Source organism: Oppia nitens, unplaced genomic scaffold, assembly GCF_028296485.1.
Source record: "Oppia nitens isolate AA-2021 unplaced genomic scaffold, nextdenovo-longstitch-racon4-pilon3 scaffold3_pilon_pilon_pilon, whole genome shotgun sequence".
Classification (NCBI taxonomy): domain Eukaryota; kingdom Metazoa; phylum Arthropoda; class Arachnida; order Sarcoptiformes; family Oppiidae; genus Oppia; species Oppia nitens.
Window position 1 is genome coordinate 52,298 of NW_026533221.1, and position 26,525 is coordinate 78,822.

Below are 26,525 nucleotides of genomic sequence, written 5' to 3' on the forward strand. Positions count from 1 at the left end.
TTGGAAAATTTAAATATTAATAAAACTACTGTACATTTTTGTTATTAATAAGCTATTGATAATATGATTTATATATAAATTTATATATATATATATATATATATACTGTATATAATAATAATAATTTAATTTGATTATAAATGACATTGAATATCAGTTTGTGCTGCTATTATAAAACCTGTTATTATTATTATTATTATAGTTTTATTGTTACATTTATCATGATTTGAAAAGTGCCAAAACATTTCATTACATGTATGAAACACTGTTTTTTTTTATAAATAATATCAATGAAACTCGCGGCTCATCTTATATTATCATTAATAAAATATTTGTTTAATAAGAAATATCTATTATATGAATATAGTTTTATTATTGATAAGTTAAGTAAAATTGTTGGACAGCAAATGCTAATTTAATTTATTAAACAAAAATGTAAACTTTTATTTATATCAACGAGTAATTAAAAAAATGATTAATAATAGTTATATTGAAGATTGTGATCAAGTGGTCAATAATAATAATAATAATAATAAATGTGATAATAATTTAGATTATATTTGCGATGATTTAGCTGTTAATGTCAAAGATGTGGTGTTTGGATATCGTAAAGGTGTTGTCGTACTCAATAAACTTAGTCTTTTTGTTCCGAAAGGTATTGTAGTTTCAAATTAACATTTTTAAAAAAATATTATATAAATTATAATATTTATTATACATAAACTATTGAATATATCATACATATAAATATTGCAATTATTTTTCTATATATGGTGTTATATCAATTATATTAATTTTATTATTCATATATACACTATAAAGTTATAATTATGTAAATATTATAATAAATATTAATTATTTAATTATTATTATAAATGAAATTAAAAGGCAAAATATTTGCATTATTGGGACCAAATGGTACGGGAAAGACAACCCTAATTCGGGCTATTTTGGGTCGAATTCAATTAGAATCGGGAATAATACGGGTATTCGATGGTATTCCTGGGTCACCCAAGTCGGACATTCCCGGCAAAGGTGTCGGTTATATGCCACAAGAGTTGGCACTTTTTGAAGAACTAACGATCTCTGAGATACTTAAATATTATGGAAATCTCTATCATATGGACAGTTGTGAACTATCCAATAGAGTGGACAACTTAATTGAAATTTTGAATTTACCCGAAAAGTCCAGAACTATTAGTAAATTAAGTGGTGGACAAAGGAGACGGGTGTCGATAGCTATAACAATGATACATAAGCCCAAACTTATTATATTAGATGAACCGACCGTCGGTGTCGACTCTATACTTAGGCTACGAATCTGGCAATACTTAGAAAAATGTTGCCAAACATACGGTTTGTTTAATTATTTAATTATTTTTTTTATAAATATTTTATTTCAAATATTTTTAGTTGTAATTATTTTTTAAGACATAATTTTATTCAATGTAATAATATATAGAGATATAATTTTGATATGTTTCTAATTCCTTTAATATAATTACTTATAATATTTAAATAAAATTCTTTTAATACTAATCTAACAAAACTAAATTTAATTTCAATAGTTAAATATAATTATACCTATAGATACTTAATGAATACCTATAAATAATACTATAGGAAAAAATGTGAATTAATTATTTAAATATAGTGTAATAATCGCATATATATTGTAATAACTTATATAATAGAATACTATATATAGGCATTTAATATATAATAATAAAATAAAAATATCATAAAAACTTAAATAAATAAAAAAATAAATTAATTTGATTTTCATTAATACATTTTTAAAACATATTTTCCTCAAATATATTTTTAAGCATGGTCATGTTTTATTTTATTATTTTTGTTTGTTTATTATTTGTGTCATGTACTTTAGAGGTATTTTATAGAATATCATTAAAAACTAATAAAAACTAATTTGTATTAATTAAAAATAATAATCAATTTATTGCACAATAACATAATAATTAATTAATAATATAATTTAGCAATTAAATTATTATTATAATTATTATTATTATTATTATTATCATGATTTTAGGTCAAACAGTGATCATTACAACCCATTATATTGAAGAGGCCAGAAGTGCCAGCAATGTAGCCTTTATGAGCTCCGGTATTATATTAAAACAGTCAAATCCACAACATTTAATCAATACATATAACTGTCAGACACTGGAAGATGTTTTCCTATATCTTTGTGTTAATTATAGAAATAATATCATTAAACGAAACACTACTCAACCGGTTAATGAACAGTTAGATACAACAACAACAACAAGTATTGTACACGACTTGAGACCCAATAAATTAAGTGATGACAACAACAATGAAAATAATTATAAAAATAATGAAATTAATTCATTGAAACAAATGTTTAATATTGACGGCAAACGAGTCAATACAATGCTCTGGAAGTATTGGATATTAACATTGAGAAGACCACAATTTCTTCTGCTTTTCTATGTATTACCTCTAATAGCCTTGACATCAATGAAATGGTCGATCGGTCGCAAACCACATCACATACCCGTCGCCGTCTATAATGCCGACAACAGTAGCCAATTGTCCAAAATGTTTCTCAACTCTATTGAACCCTATTATATGAGTCTATATGAATATCCTACTAATGAGTCGGCGGCCAACAGTGTCAGGGATGGCGTCAATACAATAGCGATGATGTTTAAGAAAAATTTTTCCGACAATTTTGCCCTTCGACTGACCGATTTGTTTGATATGACCGATGAGGAACTGGATTCAAGTCAGATCAAAATTGTGGCCGATTTTTCCGATAGTATTGTCGGCAACAATGTCTATAATAGTCTGTTGAGAGCGTTTGAGATATTTTTAAGACAATTGGGTCCGACCTATGGACACAATTTGTATCGTTATTTCTATCCGGTAACACTGGAACCGGCTATTTACGGGTCGACCGATTTAAATTTGAATACATTTATATTACCCGGTTTGATGATGGCATTGGCACATTTGTTGCCAATGATTATATCGGCATTTCAGATCATATATGACCGAAAAAATACAAGTCTTGAACGTGTTTTGGTAGCGGGAGTCAAACCCATGGAGTTTTTCATAGCACATATGGTTCAAAATATTTTATTAATTATTAGTCAGGTTTTCATGTCTATGATAGTCGCGTTTGTCATCTATGGTAATACACAACTGGGCAGTTATATTGAAGTTTATCTACTATTTCTATTGCAAAGTACTCAGGGAATGGCTTTCGGATTACTGGCATCACTGTTGCTGTTTGATGAGGTTTCTGTTGGGGTAATGATATCAAAATAAAATAAAAATAATTTATTGGTTTTTATTAATATTTGTTATTTTTTATTATTTTCTAAAAACACTAGATTGGATTAACTGGTTTTATGTTTCCCATATGGATAATATCGGGTGTTATTTGGCCCATACAGTCGATACCATATTATTTCCGATGGATAGCCGACTTGAGCCCAATCACCCAACCATTAGAGGCCTTGCGATGTGTTATGTTAAAGGGTTGGACATATAATTATGATATTGTTTTTAATGGTTATCTCATTAGTTTTGTCTATACAATTGTCTTAAGTATTTTAAATATGATATTATTTCAATTGTATTCCGATAAGGCATTATCATTGAGTTTTTTGAGATAAATTATTAGTACAGTTATTGTTGTATTACTACAGTATTTTGTTTAATAAATAATTATTTTTAATTTAAAATATTTACATTTTGACAACAACAAAAATATTATAATTTCCATAACAAACATTTTCATAATTTACTTTTATTTATAATTGTTTTAATTTTATATTTATTTATTTTTCTATACAACTACTAATAATTTATGATGAACTGTAAAACATCAAACAGTAAAATAAATGATATAATAATATATAGTAAACTAACATTTGATTTGATTGAATAATAAATTATAGTTAAAAGTTTTAACTTAAAACCCAAAATGTCTCGTGAATTAGTAGTAATTCAAATAAATTGTTAATCGATTAACAATTTATAGAATATATGATATATTATAAACAAATAAAACTTTTTTATTTCAAATTTGTTGATACAAATTGAAACAAATATGACAATCAATTCAGTGACAGTTTTATCACTAATTGTGGTCAATGTGTTGTTGCTGTCGATGACAGTAAAGATTGAATGCAAGGCCGACACATTGGCCGACCTGTGCTCTGATCCGTACATCCATTCGGCCAATCGTTTGACTAATGAAACGATACGTATCTATCGCGGCGAATATTACTGGGATTTGGTTGGACTGCCCGACAAAATCGCCCGACCTATTGGTCCATTTAAGATATGGTTCGACTATATGGCTCCGGTCAGCGAAACGACTTCGATAATGACTATAGTGGGCGGCCGTAACAATGAACACGTCTTCAAGTTTGATAAGACCCGATACTGGGAATGGAAAGCCGATGGCAAACAAGTTATTGGCCAAAAGGACGGCGTCGATATGAGTAAAGGAAACTTTCCACCCGAAGGATTCAATTGTGTCTTCAATGATGGCTCACTGGATAAGCGATGGCCCGGACCGCGAATGATTGCATTTCAGGGTATATTTGTTACCTATTGGGACACTAATTACCTACCGTTTCGCCTAATTGGTGGCCTCCGCGAAGGTAAAGGTGGCAAATATGATGAACGATTGCCGCACGACATCACTGCCTGTACGGCATTCAAAATGAGTGGTCAAAAAAACAATAAGGGGACACCGTTTTGGGTATATCTGTTCCAACGCAACAAATACTGCTTTCGGCCCATCACTGGCTCCAATGGCTGTCCCGAGTGGAGAGATAATAGGGAACTATTTGGCTGTCCAGGAAAATATGAGGCACTGGGAGGTGATGGTGATAAAAGTATTGATGGTTCAGCCAGCCATAGAAGTGGTAGCGGTGAGGATGGCAGTGGTAGTGACAAAGGAGATGGCAATAAATCTACGGGTGCTTTACAGTCATATAGTCCATTATATGTCACTATCAATGCCATTGTAGTACTGCTGCTGACGGACAGTCAATATAGTTTGACAATATTTTTTCATTTTATTTTTATTTTTTATTAATAGTAAGTTAAAACATACTATTAAATATCATAAATTTATATGAAATTTATTTATTGATTTGTATATATATATATATATATATACAGTATATACTGTATATATGTTTTATTTTTCATTTACAAACACATTTATTTCCAGTATTTTTTATTAATGAAATTTTTTGTTTTTTGTTTAGTCTTATATACAGAATTTTATTGTAATTCTAATAAAAAAATTGTTAATAAGTTTTTTGTTTGTTTTTTTTGAGAGCAAGTATTTTAATAATTATATTTTTTTCTAACTATTTTTCTACAATAAAATACCGTTATATACTGTATATATACATTAAAATATATTTTATTGATTAAAACTATGTTTTGTGAGGTTTTCCAAAATTTTATTAAATGTCACAATCATTAAAATATAATGATATTTTGATTATTATTTTTTTACGTAAAAAAACTTTTGTTATATAAAAATCATTTTATTAGAGTAAATGAGAATAAAAAAAATCATTAAAAACTCAAATATGAAAAAATATATTATAATAGTTTAATAGATTAATTTTACTAATATTTGTAAATAATTAATAATTTTTTTATTGAATAAAATGTTACAATACAAATAATAATTTTCAACTAAATTTTAAACAAATTGGCCAGGTCGAGGTAATTTACTTTGATCAAGTATAATTTTGAAATTATTACGTAATAATCATCATCTACTTGAAAATAAAATCAACAAAAAAATGTTGTATAAAATAACTAAAGTAATAACATTACAGATATATTGTATGATTAAAACATTAATAATAATAGTTTTGTATTGTATTAAACATCAAAAGATATATTGTTTATATTATATAACATATATATATATAAAAACAATATTTTTAAATATATGTATTGTATGTATTTTAACAATAATAATAATAATAATTTTTGTAATTAATATATTGTATATGCAATTAAAAAAAAATGATAAATATATATAATTACAAAATTAACAAACATTTCTGTAATAGTTTTAATAATAATAATAATATTTGTAATATGGCATAGATTTATATTTAAATATAATAATATATTAATATATATATATAAATAATTAATTCAATATTTTAATAAATGTAATTTTTTCAAATAATTTTAAGTTTGTTCAAAGTATAATTAATTAAATAACAGTATATAGAGTGTATACTGTATTATCAATGAAATACTATCATCTATATAAAAAATATATATAAATATTTTGATATATTTTTTATCATCAATATTTATAGTTTATATTATTATTATATTTTATTTTTTAGAGATAAAATAAAAACATAACTCTATGTATGTTTGTCTGTCTACTACTAAATTACTTTCAATGTATTAAAGTGCATATAAACTGTATTAATGTTTTTTTGTTTGTTTTTTAAGTCTAATAGACAGTTCAATAAACTTAAAATCAAAAAATTTTTAAAAATTGTTTTTTTTTTATAAAATACATGTGTTTAATCAATTAAAAAGAAAAAAATGATATCATATAATACTAAAATGTTTAATTAGCAACAATAAAATGAATTCAATATTCGTGTATTTTTTAATATAATAATAATAACGATAACTTGTAATCTCAATAAATGTGTGGCAAAACAAAAATTATGACATTTGTTGATAATATTGATAATAATAATAATGTATATTTAAAAATGTATATATGGTAAATATATTATTAATATAACATTTGTTTTTTAAAAAATAAATTAAAAAATATTAAAATTATAATTCATAAAAAATTATTATTTACAATAATAATAATAATAACAAATAATGTATGATTCTTAAGCATGTTTGATATGCATATATTATATTATATTATTTTATATATAATTTATAATATATATATATATATTAAAAACTCGTTTGAAAGCTTCATTAAGATTAGATTAAGATTGAGAGCCATTGATTGATTAATATATATATATATATAAATATATATATATATTGGATTAGATAACTGTGTGCCAAATGGTTAATAATAACTGACCAATTGGTCAATCAATCGGTAAATCGGGTGCACGCCTTTTTCCATTTACATTGTGTACACCAGTTGTCCCTATTGTCCAAACCATAGACTTTACGACATTTACGACTCTCGCCTCTCACTCTTTTGGCAGCTAATGGTTTGATGACATTATTATTATTATTAGATGATAAGCCCTTTGATATAATGGCACCAACTTTTGTTGTGCTATTCATTTTGATATATTTGTTAAATGATTTCGATAGCTGATGATGATTATCATCAGTGTTTAGAGATACCGGTGCTGACATTGAATACAATTGTGCGTTAAATGGTGTGCTTATTGTTGTTGTTGCTGTTGGTGGTGATGATGATGATGACGACGGTATGTTAATGGGCAAAGTGGTCATCCCATTGTTATTGTTATTATTATCAATAGTATTATTATTATTGTTTAAACAGGTATTTGAGTTAATATTACCGGCAAACCATTGGAAAGCAGTGTTTGCCGGTGTTTGCAGTGATGATTGATGTGCTGACGACTGCTGATGACGACAGTATGGTTTCAGATACTCGTGATCGTTGAGATGATGCCATACTATTGGCGGTGCAGACGATGAACAACAACCAGCAGTGAATACATGCGGTGACGGTATCGGTGACTGGATTTCATCAGATTTACAACAGTTATGATCACCACCAGAGCCGACAGCAGCAGCTGGCGATTGAGGACCGGGTGATGGATGTGGCGATGACTCCGCCGATGATGACTCTGTCGTACTAAATGACGAACTATTACTTATTGATGATCTCTTTGATGATTGTGTGCGTAACTCGACTTCCGTATAATAAAACTCTTCCTCGCGATCGCTATTATCACCAATTTTCCTATTAATGTCAATAACATTAGTGATTATTGTTTTATTTTTTTTTAAAAAATAAATAACCTATTAATCAATTTACTAAAAAAAATATTTGTTTAAAAAATATTATAAACTATAGAGCGCTTTATAAAACTACCGGTAATTTTTGTTGTTGTTGTCAATTGTTAATATAATTTTTTTTGGTTAATATCCTTGTATTATATATATTTAACAGATAATAATTATTTTATTTTTTTTGTGGTGTAAATTTATATATATCTAATTAATTTTTTTTCACATTATAATAGTTTAAACAACTAAATAGTTATTTCTACTGTAATTTCAAGGTTTAACCCAAAAAATACATTCATCTACTATATCATGTAGTTGTGTGTAAATCAACAAATTGTACCGGATATTATTTTATTTTTTTAAAATTTTAAAATTTAAAATTTAAATAAATAAAATAATGATAATAATATAGTATAATTGCACTGCAATTAATTTACCCCAGGTGCATTGTGCGCACGTGTTGCTCAATTTGGTCACACGTTTCATATTGCAATCGACATCCAGGCCATGTACACTTATATATTATCATACTTGTTGTTTGACTCTATTTAGATAACATTATAATAAAGATAATTAAGTAATTTAAAAACAAAAATAAAAACAAAATTATATATATATATGTTAAAAGATAATTTAAAAAAGCAATAAAACTTTAATATTATTATTATTTTTTAATTAAAACTATTAATTATGATAAGTATATAATACCTTGATATCATCGAAAGCAAATGCAATCATATCGTCCATTTCAATGCCTTCATCGACACTATCAGTCAAACTCTCATTATTATTATAATTACCGGTAATATTATTATTATTATTATTATTAAAAAGCTTTTGTTTTGTATTAGCCGGTAATGTCTTTTTCAATCGAGTGTCTAAACAAAACAAACAAACCATTAAATTAATTAAGGAGTTAATTAGTAACATAATTGTAAAAAATCTATTATTATAATATTATTACCAATTGATGGTGATTTTGGACTACAAGACAGACTCATGAGTACCATCGCAGCCATACAGTCGTCCATAACATTGTAGTCGTCGTCGTCGTCAACATTACTGGGTCTTCGCTTTCTATTACTATTTAATTAAATTAATTAATTAATTATAAATTAAGTATTAATTATTGTAAAAATCTTTTTTTTATAAATACCATATGTAAAAAAAATTATAATCAATTAGAAAAAAACTATACATAAGCTACTAATGTCAATAATTTTTAAAAAAAATAGCATGACGAATTACTTTTTTATTATTATTTTATTATCAAAATTAATTGTTTAAATTGCAACTAGTCATGCTAATTAAATAAAATTTCATCTAGTGCTATTGAAACAATGTGCCAATAGTGTAATGATAATAATAATTATTATTATCATTATAATAAAAAAAAGTATCAACATTAATTCAAAAAAGTTAATTAAAATGCTAACTTTTCCCTAACCTAGATAATTTCAATTTTGCTTTTTTTTAATAATCTAATGTAATTATAAAATTTTACAAAAAATAAATTTATATATAAAAGTATTATATTTTTTTAACATTTCTATAATGCTATATAATATTAATAATAATTATACCGGTAAAATTATTATATATTAATATTATCATTATGTTTTATAAATAAATTTTTATTTTTAAGTTTTTTTTATAAAAATAAGTAAATAAACATAAACTAAGCATGTTAGTGTATACTGTTTAAGTGCCTATTAGTTTAAAATAAAATAAATTACAGTGATTTAAATGTTTGACACATTAGAGTTGAATAGTAGTAAAATAGCAGTGGTTTAACAAAACAACAAAAATATATATAAATATAAAATAGTTGCCAAACAACTTGAAAATTAGGGCACGATTTAGCCTTAAAAACTAATTAATGTGCGTTAAAAACATTTTAAAACCAGTTATTTAATAAAAAAAATAATAACTAATAAAAAAAATTTTGAAAGAAAAATGGAGTTTTAATAATAAAATCTTTTTTTTAAAAAAAATAAATAAATTATTTTCTTGTTTGTTATTATTATTATTATTATTAAACTTTCTGTTATTTAGATTAATGTCTATAATAATAATAAGTTATACGATATATATATATATATACGGTGTGCGTGTATATATCGCTATGCATTTTGATATATCACTAGTAATTTAATATTTTTTAAAAAATAGATAAACATATTTTTAGTTTGATATATATGTAATAAATCATAAAACAAAAAAACATAAGTTTAATAATTACACAAATGGTTTTTACCTAAATATAAATTTACATATAAATTATATATATATTAGTAGATATAGATTAGTATATCATATAATAATAATAATACATATATTAATCAAATGTCATACTTATAAGCGTTTGGTGTGTCTATGGATGCGGTCCGCTGTCGGGTGTGATGGCCATCATTGGCCAGCTTTGAGTAGTCGGTATCACATTCAAGAAGTCGAGCAGATTTGCGACTTTCATTCAATCGGCACTCGGCTAGAGGTAGTCGGACGCAAATATCATTGTTGACCATCGGTTGATCGACTATTAGCGAAACTTCATTGGCCGCCGACGACGGGTCGTGCGAGTCGACCGCAGCCGATACTTCTCGTCCATTGTACGTAATGTAGACTTTTTGGCCGGCTTTGAGTGTGACGGCAGTTATCGGCTGAAAACCTGAACCAATCAGCTGATTGGCCCGAAAATCTAATAAAACTCGCCGACCATTAATAGCTCTGTCGAATAGTACACTATAAAGGGTGTCCACTGAGTCCAGTGGCGAACCGCTCTTTACGCGGGTAATCACTGCGGAAAAGTAGTGGCCATCAAACGGTGCGCTAACCCGAGTGCCCACTATTGACCGCTTAGCCAATCGTTTGCCGCAAGACATCACACTATTTTATTTTTACTTTAATTATTATAATCGCATAATCTCTTTATAATTGGAAAAAATAAAATAAAACTATTAATATATAAGTAATAATTATATTAATGTTAAATATAGTAATTATTTTGGGAAAAAATAAAAATCTATAAATATTATATAGTCGTCAACAAATACGGTACATAAATAATTTTTTAACAACCATCAAATTTTAACCATGATCATTTTGTTAAAAAATAAATCACACACACAGACACTATACATATACCTAATAGTATCATGGTGGTCTATAATGGGGATAACACACACACACACACAATTATTTCATCTAGGTACCATACAATTTATTAGTAGTATGCTCATATACATACATATAGCATATATAGCAATGAGCACTGGCAGTTTTTTTTTTGTTGTGAACATAAGCACGTATCCACACACACACAAAATATATACATACAATATACTGTATATGGTTAGGTATGTATACATATGATCAATTTTCATAAAWATATATATATATATACATATAGTTAGTTAAATAACAAAAAAAAACAAACTGTCCATAACTTACATTTATATTTATACATACAGTGTATCAGTCGGTCATTTAGTATGAATAGGTTGTGTCCAAACATATATATAGTATATCAATGAGTCTATTGTCTAAATACTACTACTTTTTTAGGATTTAATGTCAGCTGTTTGTCAAACATTCATAGCGTATATACAATATGTGTTGCTGTTGTTGTTGTTGTTGTGTTGTATGTATTGTACAGCTGTTATATAGCTGTATAGCATTGTTAAGGCTATAGTACAGTACAGCAGTAGTAGTAGTTGTAGTATAGGTGTTGTATGAGAAGCCCTACCAGTGACTGACCTTACAGTTACTGATCAAACACATAGTGACACACTGTACGCGTGCGCCAAAAATAATATAAATTATCTATAGATGTCTACATTTGTATTTTATGTATAACCCATGTATATTATACACCGATAGCTCCATACATAAAGGGACCAAATCTACAAAAATAAAATTATACACTAAACATGGGACATTTTTTTTTAAATAAAAGTTTAAAGTAATTTTAATATTATCTAAAAAAACTAAATTAAATGTTAGTTAAACATTATTTTATTCTTTTGTTACAAAAAAAAATTATTATTTTTGTTAAAAATTTTTATTTGATTGATAAATTTTTTCAATTTATTTTCCCAAATAACTTCAATGAAAAATTTCTACAGTTAAAAATATTGTTTAGTAAATGGCTAGAAATAAATTAGGACCTTTTTATATTATATGATTGTACATGTATTGTATATTGATTTACATTAAATTAATTATAGTATATATATTAATAAACATAACTGATTATTAGAAAATTATTTCAATTAAACATTAATTTATGTATATTTTTAAAAATAATAATAATAAATTCATTCAAATAGTAATAATATATGTTTTATATTAATACTAATACTAATGATAGTAAACCCCATACAACACTCTAGTAGTTAGTTGTGTTCAATGGCATCATATGATCGCAAACAACAATGTGTTGACTAAAATGTGTCCCAATTTACTATTGGCTACACTATTGCTGCCGTAAACGTCACATGACTTTTACACATACAGTAGACTTTTAATGCAATTATTTTTTAAAAATGACAATACATTAGTAAATATGCCATAAATTTTTGTTTGAAATTTGTTTTCAAAACTATTTATGTGTACAGTATTTTGACAGTCAATATATATTATATAATTGACTTAAACTATATATTGTTAACACATAATTAACTTTCAATTAGTTAATTGGCATATATTACCTGTATATTTAGTATAGACTAATGACATACTTAAAGGACGTCTAGATTAATTAATTGAAAACTATAGGGGTTATTATATTTTTTTTATAAAAATAATATGAGATAGGCAATTTATTTATTTGATTATATTGCAATTTTAATAATCACAATTTTATTGCTTTAAAAAAAATAACATATGTGCATGTGCATATACAATTATTAATAAATGTATACTAGATGATAATTAAAATTAAACACTTACCTAATTTCCTAATTATTTTTTTATTATTATCATCAAATTGAAAGCTGCATTAAACTGTAATATATATTTTTTTAGATATAAAACATCATTATATAAATAATAATAATTAATTATCAATTAAATAGAAATTTTCAATTTTGATTATGTAATTTATTTAATTTTTAAAAATGTGTGTTTTTGTACTTGATAATATTATTAGTCATTTATATAAAAATAAATGATACTATAATAAATTTATCAATATAATTGATTTATATATATATTAAATATACGCAATACTACATGTATTAATTAATTAATGATATTAATTTGAAAACTGAACTTTATAATTTTTTTTAATACTTACTTTAATTATTATATTATCTATATAAAAATATTTTTGTAAATGTGTTTTTTTAAATTAATTAATTAATTGTTCATATAATTTTTAATAATTAATTATACTAAATTAATTTCAAGATAAAATACATTTTTAATGTGTTACAGAAAAAAATGTTTATAATTATAATCAGAAAATATAAATAATTTTTCAAATTGTAATACTTTTAATAACTATTTATTTTAATGCTATTTTTATAAACAATTATATTTTTTGATAAAATAGATAATCACAAAGATCAACTTTTGTTTAATTAATTTAGTAAATTAATAACTAATAATTAGCAGTATTTATTTAATTTTTATATCTATAATTATAACATAATTTTATTGAAAAATATTTATATTAATTTTTTGTTTGCTAGATTTTAATTTTATTTTTAGATAATCAGGTTAATAGTAATAATATAAAAAATTTTATAAAGTTAAATGATTTATTTTAATAAAAACAATTGATTGTTATATTTATATATTTACGATTTTACTTATTGATATTTACTAAAACATTATTATTATTATTATTTCTAATCTATATTTTTTTTAATAATTTTATTTCGATTTAAATTGACAAAAAAAACAACATAAATAAAATAAAACTATTATTATATAATATTTTTTAAAATAGTTTTTATATTAGAAAACACCAAAATAAATATTATAGCAAATAATAATAATAATAATAAATATAATGATTATTTATTTTTATAAAATAGTATTTCATATCTAATAATATACAGTATTATCCTTATCAATTAAATAGAAATTTCCAATTTTGATTATGTAATTTATTTAATTAAAAAATGTATGTACATTATGTACTTGATAACATTATATGTCATTTATAAAAATAAATGATACTATAATAAATTTATCAATATTAGAAAACTGAACTTTATAATTTTTGCACTCCAATTATTATCTAAAATAAATAATTTTGTAAATGTGTTTTTTTTTAAATTAATTGTTCATATAATTAAACTAAATTAATTTTAAGATAAAATACATTATAATCTGTTATATATCCTATAGATTAATATATTAATAACTTATAGAGTAATATTTTTCAATTAAATTAGAAATAATAATATTATTATTATTATTTAATATTTTATAGTTTGATATATTTTTCATAAAATGTATAGTAGAGTACACTAACATTTAATAATATAAATTATTTATCTTATTTTTGTTTTGTAATAAATAATTAATACAATTTATTCTGTTATTCAGCATTATTATTATTAATCATAATATTATTATTGTAACTAACTTTAATCAAATAAATCATGAGTTATACGTATAATTATATTAATAGTAAAAAAAGTATTATATATATTAATAATATATTGATATAAATTAAAAAACATACTATCTTTTGAATAATCAGGTTAATAATAATAATAATAATTTTAAAAAAGTTTTTAAATGATTTATTTTAATACAAAAACAATTGATTGTTATATTCTATACGATTATTAGCACATTTGTAATAATTTTATTATTTACACAAACATTATTAGTATTTTTTTAATTTTTTAATGATCTCATTTCGATTATAATTGACAACAAAAACATACATAAAATTAAACATTTAAAAAAATAGTTTTTATATTAGACAACACCAAAATAAATAATTTTATTGTAACAAATAATATAATAATAATAATAAATATAATAATCATTAATTTTTTATTAGATAGTATTACACATAAAATATTATTTTTAGATAATATGATGGTTTAATTTTTAATATGATAATAACAATAAGACTATTAATCTACAATAGATGTAATTATTAAAACTAACAAATATTTAAATAATAAATAAGTTTAAGAGAAAACCCAATTTTATAAATTGATTTATTTAACTCAATCATTGTGTGTATTAATTTAGATAAATACCATATAATATAATAGTTAAATATAAAATATTTGATACATTAAATTGTTTTTTTTCTAACTCTTAAACTACATAAATATTTTAGTAAAATTATATTTAAATGTTTTTAATACTTTTGTACTTTTAGTATATACAGTATATATATTGATAATAAAAATTAAATAAAAAAACTTTTTAATGTTATTTTCTAGTTGAATAATCTAAATTAATTAATTTAATTTGTTCATATATACAGTAAAACATTTAATTATTTTAATTTATTTATAATGAATTCAATTAATTATTGCTCTTCCTATTTGGTTATTATAATATCAAAATTGCTATTAATTTTTAGTGTATATAAATCATAGGTATATTAAATCTATTGTCTCTTTATATTTTGATTTTTAGATTTAAATCTTTTAGATTATTCTTCTAATAAAGTATTAAATAATTTATTTATATATTCACTAATACTTTCATTAGTCATTTATACAATATATAATAAAGTATAAAATAATCCATATTTATAACCTTTAAATAAAATACTGTTTATATGTTTGAAATAATTTATTATTAATTAAATTCTGTTTGAGTACTATATTTAATATAAATATTATTCATATTATAATATTAATTAATAATTAATATATATTTAATGATGATTATTAAAGTAAGTATTAAACTTTAATTATAATATATGAATATTATATTATTAGAGATGAATGTAATAAGTATTATATTAAAAAAAAAAGATTATATATCATTATTAATTAATAAATCGATAATTATATAAATAAATAAAAATAATTTATTATTATTATTATTATTATTATAGATTTTAATATCAACTTTGGCTATTATCGGCATATCTGATGTCATACATTGTGGACAAACTGGTGCCTACAGTATACCCGGCTATATTGGAAGTAATAGTTATTCCGGTGGAGGTGGGGGTCGTACAGGTGGAGGCGGCTTAGGTCGACATAGTGGCAGCAGAAGAGGTCACGGCGGCGACAATGGTATGACATATGGCATGAGTAACAGTTATGGCGGTGGAAGTGGAGGAAGTTTTGATGGTTATGTTAAGGGAATTGGTAGCTATGGTGGCGGTGGAGGAGGAACTGGTAGTAGTGGTGGTGGTGGTGGTGGGCATGCAATTCCTGCTGCAATCAAAACAATACATTCGGTTCAGATACATAAGCTAGATATACCGCAAACTCCCATACAGGGAGAGTTGATTGAAGTGGGTGCCAGTAAAGTGCCGGTAACACTGCATTTTCGATCGGCTTCAAGCGATCTGAAAGTGTTGTCCAGTCACCAGTCAGGACAGGGAGATGTCCAGCATACGTCATCAGACGATAAACCCCATAAGCTTGTCCATCGGGTCAACAAACCAGTCATCCAGGAGATCCATGAGATAATAACACCGTACAGAAAAATCATTCAAGAGATCCGGCCGGTCAATGAAGACGTACAGACTATTGTAGCAAAAGGTGATGATAGCCATCAAATAAGTCGAAACAATAACAATGGTTTATATGGTGGTGGAGGAGGAGGTGGACGTGGAAGGGGTGGTAAACAAGTGGTGTCTAGTGACGAAAGTTTTGCAAAATATGGTTATAGTTTTGGTAGTAGCGGTGGTAGTGGTAGTCGAGGAAAGGGAGGTCAACAATTATATGGAAGTGCGTCGGGAAAGCATAGCAAATGGGACAGTATGGCTTACTCTGATCATCCCATGCCAATTGATCGATATAATAATAATAATAATAATAAAAATTATTATTTTTGATTAAAAATTAACTTAATTTAACTTTTTCCCGTATTTATGTACAGTATTGTTTGTATTATTGATATTACATTATATTATAACTTTTTATCATTATTATTAAGATAATGACAAATAATAATAATGTAATAATAATAAGATAGTTCAATATAAACTTTATGTTAATATAATTTTTGTTAAAAAAATATTTTAGTTAGCAATAATAATAAATTTAATATATTATATATGTTTAGTAATTATGTGTGAATTACAATATTATGCGTCTATGTGTCCAATAATTTTTTTTAGCAATAATAATAATAAAATTATAATTTATATTTAATTATAGATTGGCTTATTATTTTTCACAAATAAAATACATGTTTTGAATAAAACAGTACATCTTTTTTTATATATATAGATATAAATTATATTTATTAAAAATAACAACTTATATATAGAAATTGTCAATAAATTTGAAGGACAACTGCTTTTGTAAATAATATTTTTTTATTTGTTTTATAGTTTTGTAATTTTGTGTTAAGCATTTCAATATAAACAGTATAATAGGTACTGTTTTTTTTTTGAAAAAGTTTTTAAAAGATTATTATGACGCTAATAGAAATTGATATATTATTTATTTAAAATAATAATATATAATAAAAGACCATTTTGCAAAATATCATAAATATATAAGTAATAATTTTGTTTTTGTTTTTTTTGCTAAATAATAACTTTTAATAATAATAATAATAATATGATACAAAAGGACATACCGGGTATGTATAATACTAGTATAATAATAGTAAAATATTTTTTTTTAACAACAAACTAACAAAATTATTAATTACAATATAACTTATACTATGTATATATTTTGCTTTTATATTTAAATATTTAATATTATTATTTACTTTATAAAAACTTTTAAAAATGATATTAATTTAATACTTTTTTTTATAAAATGCAATATATTGTTTATATAGTCTAATCAGTATTTATAATCTATATATTCAAAATACCTATATTGTATACCGTATAAAATAATATTAGTATTATAAAGTAAATCTAAATATTTTTAAGATAAAAATATTAATTACTAAACATTTTATAAAAAAACTAAATTACCATATATTAGTCATCTGAGCTTGGATCTATTGTAAATACATATTCAATAAATACATACATATATATATACACATTATTTTTAGCTTTTTTTATTGCGCTCATTAATAATCAATGATTAATTGAAAATCAATTGAATATTCAATGAACCGGTAAATATAATAAAAAAATAAAAGACATTAACATTATTTTATAATAAAAATAAATTATTGATTTGAAAATCACGCTTTGAATCAATAATTTCAATAAAATAAAATTATTTTGCAAACAAAATATCATATTATTATTAATAATACTTGAAAAACGTATTTCATTAGTTGTAATAATAATAATAATAATAATTATAATAATAATAATAACTATTAACTATATAACTGGTGTTACCTTTTTTCGTGTAACTAATTAAAGATACTAAACAAACAAAACACTTTCACTATCGTCACTATGAATGTCGTTAATAAACATATACTTTATATTTAATTTTTTTTAATTTTAATGATTTTGAAGGATAGAGAGGCAGACACAAGATTTTTCAATTAAAAAATAATCAAATTTCAGTGTAAAGTGTGTGTGTGTGTTAGCTTATGTGGGTTCGGACTTAAGCTATTAACATAAACATAGACATGGATCAGATAATGGTGACAACAAACGGCACACTGACCACCAGTATAGGCCTGTGCGCCAAAGATGCTAGCGTTCAGGTTATCAAAGATTTTTTATCACTATTTTATATAATGTCACCGATGGAGACAACAAAAGATAATCCATATGATGTGCCAGACTATGAAGTGACCGTAAGTTTTATTATTATTTATATAAAATATTATAAGTTTTAAAATTATTATTTTTTTTTGTATAATAGTTAGTAATATAATAAATAATAGTTTATTACAAAAAAAATTAATTAAATTAAAACTACAATAAAAATTTATTTGGATTGTACTGGAATTTATAATATATACTGAAATTATTAACTAGTGATTATTATTATTATTTAGTTATAAATAAATTAATAAAAATAAAAATAGCATAATCTCTGATTTAATATAATTATCAATGTAAACTTAGCATTTAATAATAATAAAACCTTGATAATATTAAAATATATACATTCAATCACTCAAATCTTGTTTTGTTTTTTTTTTAATTATAAATTATATATATATTTCTCAATAGCAAAAAGCGTTTAAAAATTTTCGAAATAATTATATATTTGAAACAAAAAAAAAGATTGATTAATTTTTTTTAATGTTAGTTTAATTATCAAATATATAATATTTTTTTTTTAATATAATTGATAAAATCTTATTACTAGTAATTAAATTTATTTTTAACAAAAATACTAAATAAAAAACTAGGATTTATAAAAAAAAATTGCAATTAATTTCTTATATTATAATACTATAGTTAACACCAGTGGTCGGTATCTTAGTATTGTTGGAACAGTTGATCCGATACTTTCAGCGCAAAGATTTATCCCGTTTTCAGGATTATATCATTAATGCCGGATCTGCTATTATATTTACATTAATGAGGTATACCTGTATCTAATATAATTATTTATACAGTAGCAATTAATAAATACATTACATTATTTTAATTATATTTACATAATCAAATATTTTGATAACTTTCATACATAATAATTATAACAAATTAGAAAAATGTGTTTTTTAATGATATAATTTATATATATAATATTCAGAATATATTAGGAATTTTTTACGACAAATAATTTAAATATTTAAAAAAAAATTATAATTAAATATTAGAAATATTCCTTTTTTAAAAAAAGTTAACAAAATTAAGATAATAAAAAACAAATTATATAATGACTATCAAAAAACAATTAGATAAAAACAATATTTATTACCAAATAATAACATATGAAATATAAATTCATATTTTTGTTTACAGAAAAAAACAATTATGATATTTATTATAGAAATATATTTTTTTTGATAAATAACTAATTGATTTATATATTATTTTTTTAATACAAAACAAACAAAAACAAAGAGTATTTTTGTTGACCACTTCGGTAACGATATTCACATTGATTTACGAAAACTATCGCTTATTGGATCTGCCGTTGCATTCGGTCTGGACATGGATTATATCCTTATTGTTGGTCGAGTTTACCTACTATTGGACACATCGGGCACTTCATGAGTTCAACATCCTATGGGCTGCCCATCAGTTTCATCATATGGCCGAAGATGTTAACATTACGACAACCATCCGGGACTCTGTTGTCGATTTGTTTATATATGCGGTCAGTTTGTTTGATAATTAATAAATTATTAATTACTTAATAAGTATTAATTTTTTTTAATCAAAAAAAATAATTAGGTGTTTCCCCTACCACTGGCTATTTTTGTACCGCCACCTATCCTACTGGTTCATGTCCAGTTCAGTCTAATCTATCAGGTATGGCTACACAACTCGGTTATTGGTAATCTGGGATTTCTTGAATACGTTATCAATACTCCGCGTCAACATCGGGTACATCATGGCAAAAATCCGTACTGTATTGATAAAAACTATGGCGCATTGATTATGATATGGGACCGTATGTTTGGCACACATCAAACGGAAAAAGAGTCGATAGTATTTGGTGTAGTGTCGCCCACACCCGAAACATATGATTCAATGATCTTACAATTTGGTTACTATCGGGATGTTTGGCATAAGTTTCAAACGGTTGATGGTTTGGGTAATAAATTGTCGGCACTGTTCAAAGGACCTGGATGGATGCCCGGTAAGCCCAGATTGGGCGACATTAAGGATGTACCCGAACCCGATCGGACACTTCCCAAATACAGTTGGGATCCATACATACCTATGTGGAAGAAATGCTATGTTGCTATACATGGCATAGTTATTGTACTCGGATTTTACATATTAGCTGAACATCCATACATTGTAAGCCATATTATTATTATTAAATTAATATAAAAATATAGTTTCAAATTCATTAAAAAAAACAAATAACAATAATTTTAAATCAAATATTTTTAGCGATTTTCACCAGAAAAAGGACTTTTGGCTATTTTGTATATAATTTATATCTTGACATCATTTGGAGCTATTTTCGACAATCGGTTAGTGTCTGAAAATTTTATCAGGGTCCTATTTTTTTAATTTATTATTATTATTATTATTTGTTAATAAATAATTTTTTATAATCAACACAAATTACAATCTCATAGATCATGGACAGCCCCGCTAGAAATTACCCGATGTTTAGCCTACTTTTTATTCGACTATTTCCTTATTGAATCAGTCAATTGGAAAGTTGGTCCGGCACAGTATACAATGGTACAGGTGCTCATGTGGTCCATACGTTTGTTGCATATCATATCCATAGTAGTCTGGTGTGTCTATAGTTGTAGACAGTGTTCAGCTCATAATAAATCAGTCGCTGAAGACACCACTCAATATACAATTGTCGATAAGTCTGGCGGCGGCGGCGGTAAAGATGTCGAAAGTGAAACCTCATCGGTATTACAGCAAAATTCAATCAAAGTTATGGCAATTATAGCATTTTTGATGCTAACGTCAATACCATTTGGTATAGCATTTATGGTTAGATTAAACAGTTGTATCAAAATGTTTAACGATTTCTATTATCTTATATTTTAACTGATATCAATCAATACAAATATACCTCTATTTGATATATGATTTGATATTATTAGTAATATATAAAAAATACTCACTTTTTTATGTTATTATACTAATTATATAAACACCACTTTTGCTTATATCAGTATAATCTTATATCAATACTACTGTATATATTAGCAAAACTATCAAATCTATGCTCAGTTTTTTTTAAATATTACGTATATTTTTTAAATAATTTTTTGTATCTATTAATTATCAACAAAAAAAATTATATTAATTAATCAATGGGTCGTCTTATTTAAAAACAGGGTTTTTATTTTACTAATATAATAATGTTGTATTAATCGCAATTAAAAAGTATTAATAATAATGTTTATTGAATTAAGTTTTATTTTTGTATCATTTTTTTAATAAACACTACAGTATATGTAAAAATATTATTTTATACATTTTAATTAATTACAATTAATACTAACTACAAATTTAATAAATATTAAATCAAAATTTAAAAATCATTTTTTAAATAAATAATATTTTTATTTTTAAAATTTAATTAATTGTATACCCAGTAATAGATAGGAAAACAGCATTAATTATTTTATATTATATCAATATAAATAGTTTATACTAAAAAAATATGAAATAATTATAAAAAATACAATATTTTTAAATTATGTAAAACTTAATATTTTATGTAATGAATATATGCAATTTTATATGCAATTATACTATCATTAAAGTTTAAATATTATATCTAGTACTACATATTAAAAATAATTATTTAGAGTACATGTATATCAATAAATATTCAAATTATTTGTAAATAAAGTAATTTGTAAAAAAATATATTATAATAATAATAAAATATCAAATATAATTATGAACTTTTCCATACATTCCATGTAAATGCCTTATCAGTAAATTTATAAAATAATATAATATTTAATAGACTGACTATTAGTGAATAGGATAAGCTAACAAAATAGCCATAGAAGACAACTGGCCGGTTATATGACCAGCCTCTCAACATAACTGATCGCATGCCCTCTAATGGTATTGTTATGGGACTTAGTTTTGATGCATAGAGAAAATATGCGGGAATCGCCTCCAATGGCCATAAAACACCTGACATTATCCATAAGGGAAGCATAAATCCAGATATACTGACCTATAATTATATATATATAAAATAATAAATATTTAATTATTAATAAATAATTGTATTTAATGGTTAAAATTTATCATTAATTTTATATAATATTAAATATTATAAAAATTAAGTGTCTGTCTAATAGACTTAATAATAATAATAATAATAATTTTCTAATATATTTCCTAAATATTATATATAATATATTATAAATATATAATATTTCTAAATACAATACATGTCTATTAGTCATCATTGCAAATGTTAATGTATTTTAAATTATCAATATATTGTTTAATTTGTTTGTTGAGGGGGTCAGAGAGGGGGGAATTAGCCAAGTGCAACTATTTAAAATTTTTCAATGCTATTGTCTAATAGTTAATATATTTTTTAAAGAAAAACTTTCAATAATAAAACTAATACTAATACAGTACTAATATATAGAAATATATATTAAAATTATTCAATTGCATGATTCATAGGTAATATAAAAAAATTTGCAATTCATATATTTATATTTACACTTAAATAAAGTATAAAAAAAATATTAATATTAATTTTTTTGTATCTACGTAAATGTTTTTTTTCACTTCAAAATAACAATTAGTATGAAAAAGTAATAAAATTTTTTGTTTTAAATATAATAATTATTTTTAAAAAAAATACAAATGAATGCAATAAACCTAATGAATAATAAGGTTTTCTTAATTATTTAATTGCATAGTTAACTAAACTTTCCTTAAATGACTAAATTGTTAAAAAAAATCATATAATATCACAATATTAATTAAAATTTACACAAAAAAAAATAAATATTTACCGCAACTGATACTTCATCGGCCATAACCAGAGCGCCGAGTAGTCCAATAGATATGCCGACCACTGTCTGGAGGAATAGCATAATAAAAATTTCAAAATAGCTGCCAATTTGTGTCAATTGAAAGACGCCAAACGCAATGGCCATACACATGATGACCAACACAACCGACATAATCAATTGCTGTAACATATGTGCTATGAAATACTCGATGGGTTTAACTCCGGCCACAAATACCCGCTCGAAACTACTGTTTTTCCGGTCGCTTACTATCTGAAAAGCTGACAATACCATGGGTAGTACCTGTGCCAATACAATCATTATTGATGGACCAAAATGTGTGGTAACATCGAGACTGGAATCACCGTAAATGGTTTCGACAATATGTATGGGCGATAGGGCCCGATACAGGTCACGTTTGCCTAACATTACGGTCAGGCTATCCAAAAATGATTTGAATGCCTGCAATAGATATTTCAATACAAAGGCACCGATAGCTGCATCTGTTTTATAGAGCAATAAGATAAACATAAATAAATTAAATGACTGTCCATTAGTCCATCCATCCATTGATTGATTGATTACTATACCTGAAAAATCGATATACACTTTGATCCCACTTTCATCCACTTCGTCATCGGACAAATCAAACAGATCGTTGGCTCGGATTTCAAATGCATCCGAAAAATTTTGACCAAAAACAATGGACAACGAGTTTTTGCCGGCAACTATTGAATCGTAGGCCGACTGGTTATCGGTAAAATAGTTGAGGGCTATATAATCTTTGTCTATCGAGTCGATAAACAATTGGGACAGTCGGCCATCATTGCTAACATCCTGGTTATAAATGGCTACCGGTATATTATAGGGACTCTTACTGATTGTCAGATTCATTGTTATCAATGCAATCATCGGTATTAAATAAAACCCGAACAGAAATAGCGGCCGACGTTTGGTTAGGGTATAGTATTTCCAGCACATGGCCCTAATACGGGTCAAATCAAACACTGAATTGTTGAACACGTGCTGATTGGATACTTTTGAGTCGTGTTTTTGAATCAAATCATTGGTGTCATCTGATTTCGATGACTTATCGTTATTGAAATTGTTGGCCAATATTGCCGGATCAATTTGCCGACTCTTGCGGCGCTGGATATCTGTTTGACACAATCTGAGGAAAACATCCTCCAGTGTCGAGCACTGGTACTGAGACATCAATAGATTGGGATCCGATTGTTTCAGTATAGTTCCGTTATTCATAAAGGCAACCGTCGACGCACTTCGTGCCTCTTCAATGTAATGGGTAGTTATGATTACTGTCTGGCCTATAAAAAAACAATATTTTTAGCCAAAAAAAACACAAATTATTATTAAATTTCTATTTTAAAAAATACAGTAAAATCAGTATTCAGCTAAAAAAATGTTAAAATTGTTAATAACTGACCAAAATTTTTACAAATATCTTCTAAATAATCCCAAATACGGCGCCGAAGTAGCGAATCGACACCGACAGTCGGCTCGTCCAGTATTATAAGTTTCGGTTTGTGTATCATTGTTATGGCAATCGATACCCGACGCTGTTGGCCACCGCTTAGCCGGCCGACTGGCCGTGTTTTTTCCGGTAAGTTTAGCAACTCGATTAGGGCATCGATACGGATATTGATATCGTCCCGGCCAATGTGATAGATTGTACCGTAATAAGTAAGACACTCGGCTATTGTAAACTCTTCAAACAGTGCCAACTCTTGGGGCATATAGCCGACCCCCGGTCCGGGAATATCCGATTCGTGTGTTCCGGTTCTCAGACCGAAAACTTTGACCGAACCCGACGAACACCGTAGTCGGCCTAATATCGTACGAATTAAGGTTGTCTTTCCCGTACCGTTTGGTCCCAACAATGCAAATATTTTGCCTTTAAATTCAATTATTCAATCAATCAATCAATCAGTTATTTTAAGTTATTTAATTAAAAAATAAAACTAATTAATTCAAGATAAAAATCTTATATTAATTATTAATATAAAGATTATTCAAAAATTGCTTACCAATGGGTACTTTCATATTAACATTTTTCAAAACTTGATGATTACTTCTATAACCAAAATGTATATTATTTACATCAACAGCCAATAAATTATTACAATCATTATTATTAGTATTAATATTATTATTATTATTACTATTACTGTTATTATTATTATTATTTAGTTTCTCATCAATTATTATATTACAAAATTCATTTACATTTGACATTTTTATATTTGATATTTTTATTTTAATTAAGCTGTTTACTAACTAAACAACTTAATATGTTTTAAATAAATAATAAATTAATATATTATTATTTTTTAATTTGTGCTTAAATTATGTCAAATTTATTTATTCAAAAAAAAAACAAATTAACTTTTTTAAACTTTGCACACAAAAAAACTTTGATATAAAGTTTATTTTGATGAAACAAACAAACAAACAAAAAAATTAGTTACAAATTAAACTATAATTAGTGAAACACATATACATTAAAAATCAGAGGAAAGTTATTGGAAAAATACAAAGAAAATTATTAATAAAAAAACAGGTTTTTATTTTGCTTTCATTGAAAACAAAATATATTTCAAAAACTATACGATTAGCTGAAAAAAAAATCAGTTGACAATCATTATAATAATAAAACAGTCATTTTATTTGTCACATAAAAACAACACAATATTGAAAAATTATATTTTTTAAACTTAATATATTATAGTTGCCATAAATAGGCATAAATCTAATAAATTTATTTTTAATAATAAATAACTCAA

General features: G+C 24.5%; 5 protein-coding genes across 6 annotated transcripts; 3 read left to right on the top strand and 2 right to left on the bottom strand.

Moving 5' to 3' along the window:
* The first annotated feature begins 278 nt into the window (after positions 1–278).
* LOC128957524 (ABC transporter G family member 23-like) lies at positions 279–3,696 on the top strand. The gene is made up of 4 exons (XM_054303295.1): positions 279–655; positions 889–1,356; positions 2,054–3,300; positions 3,384–3,696. The coding sequence occupies exons 1-4, from the start codon at positions 472–474 to the stop codon at positions 3,666–3,668; spliced, it is 2,184 nt and encodes a 727-aa protein (XP_054159270.1). The 5' UTR covers positions 279–471; the 3' UTR covers positions 3,669–3,696.
* A 3,395-nt stretch (positions 3,697–7,091) lies between these two features.
* On the bottom strand, positions 7,092–11,755 carry LOC128957467 (zinc finger protein 704-like). 2 transcript variants are annotated; one of them, XM_054303232.1, is made up of 6 exons: positions 11,479–11,755; positions 10,384–10,954; positions 8,993–9,111; positions 8,737–8,906; positions 8,466–8,572; positions 7,092–7,981 (listed from the first exon to the last, which is right to left on the bottom strand). In XM_054303232.1, exons 2-6 carry the CDS (start codon positions 10,908–10,910, stop codon positions 7,129–7,131), a joined length of 1,776 nt encoding a protein of 591 aa, XP_054159207.1. In that variant the 5' UTR covers positions 10,911–10,954; positions 11,479–11,755; the 3' UTR covers positions 7,092–7,128. The 2 variants fall into 2 exon arrangements, with proteins under 2 accessions (XP_054159207.1, XP_054159208.1); XM_054303233.1 differs by lacking the exon at positions 11,479–11,755 and adding an exon at positions 11,173–11,344.
* LOC128958876 (adult-specific cuticular protein ACP-22-like) lies at positions 11,599–17,501 on the top strand. Its single transcript, XM_054304836.1, has 3 exons — positions 11,599–11,607; positions 16,073–16,949; positions 17,464–17,501. Exons 1-3 carry the CDS (start codon positions 11,599–11,601, stop codon positions 17,499–17,501), a joined length of 924 nt encoding a protein of 307 aa, XP_054160811.1.
* Positions 17,502–17,751: 250 nt separating this feature from the next.
* Positions 17,752–22,060, top strand: LOC128957533 (alkylglycerol monooxygenase-like). Its single transcript, XM_054303308.1, has 7 exons — positions 17,752–17,781; positions 18,635–18,921; positions 19,535–19,662; positions 20,147–20,402; positions 20,480–21,052; positions 21,149–21,231; positions 21,340–22,060. Exons 2-7 carry the CDS (start codon positions 18,751–18,753, stop codon positions 21,770–21,772), a joined length of 1,644 nt encoding a protein of 547 aa, XP_054159283.1. The 5' UTR covers positions 17,752–17,781; positions 18,635–18,750; the 3' UTR covers positions 21,773–22,060.
* Positions 22,061–22,634: 574 nt separating this feature from the next.
* LOC128958877 (ABC transporter G family member 23-like) lies at positions 22,635–25,837 on the bottom strand. The gene is made up of 5 exons (XM_054304837.1): positions 25,770–25,837; positions 25,169–25,636; positions 24,315–25,049; positions 23,728–24,227; positions 22,635–22,925 (listed from the first exon to the last, which is right to left on the bottom strand). The coding sequence occupies exons 1-5, from the start codon at positions 25,783–25,785 to the stop codon at positions 22,635–22,637; spliced, it is 2,010 nt and encodes a 669-aa protein (XP_054160812.1). The 5' UTR covers positions 25,786–25,837.
* Positions 25,838–26,525: the final 688 nt, after the last annotated feature.

What these genes read in the sequence shown, in the direction of transcription:
- LOC128957524 (XM_054303295.1), top strand. Translation starts at nt 472, where the DNA reads ATGATTAATAATAGTTATATTGAAGATTGTGATCAAGTGGTCAATAAT. An exon ending in TAGTCTTTTTGTTCCGAAAG is followed by an intron (nt 656 to 888) that starts GTATTGTAGTTT and finishes TGAAATTAAAAG; the next exon opens with GCAAAATATTTGCATTATTG. An exon ending in TTGATGAGGTTTCTGTTGGG is followed by an intron (nt 3,301 to 3,383) that starts GTAATGATATCA and finishes TAAAAACACTAG; the next exon opens with ATTGGATTAACTGGTTTTAT.
- LOC128957467 (XM_054303232.1), bottom strand. Translation starts at nt 10,910, where the DNA reads ATGTCTTGCGGCAAACGATTGGCTAAGCGGTCAATAGTGGGCACTCGG. An exon ending in TCCAAAATCACCATCAATTG is followed by an intron (nt 8,907 to 8,992) that starts GTAATAATATTA and finishes TGTTTTGTTTAG; the next exon opens with ACACTCGATTGAAAAAGACA. An exon ending in TTGCTTTCGATGATATCAAG is followed by an intron (nt 8,573 to 8,736) that starts GTATTATATACT and finishes TTATCTAAATAG; the next exon opens with AGTCAAACAACAAGTATGAT.
- LOC128958876 (XM_054304836.1), top strand. An exon ending in AAAGCATAGCAAATGGGACA is followed by an intron (nt 16,950 to 17,463) that starts GTATGGCTTACT and finishes ACTTATATATAG; the next exon opens with AAATTGTCAATAAATTTGAA.
- LOC128957533 (XM_054303308.1), top strand. Translation starts at nt 18,751, where the DNA reads ATGGATCAGATAATGGTGACAACAAACGGCACACTGACCACCAGTATA. An exon ending in ATTATATTTACATTAATGAG is followed by an intron (nt 19,663 to 20,146) that starts GTATACCTGTAT and finishes ACAAAAACAAAG; the next exon opens with AGTATTTTTGTTGACCACTT. An exon ending in GGAGCTATTTTCGACAATCG is followed by an intron (nt 21,232 to 21,339) that starts GTTAGTGTCTGA and finishes ACAATCTCATAG; the next exon opens with ATCATGGACAGCCCCGCTAG.
- LOC128958877 (XM_054304837.1), bottom strand. An exon ending in AGATATTTGTAAAAATTTTG is followed by an intron (nt 25,050 to 25,168) that starts GTCAGTTATTAA and finishes GTTTTTTTATAG; the next exon opens with GCCAGACAGTAATCATAACT. An exon ending in AGTGTATATCGATTTTTCAG is followed by an intron (nt 24,228 to 24,314) that starts GTATAGTAATCA and finishes TCTATAAAACAG; the next exon opens with ATGCAGCTATCGGTGCCTTT.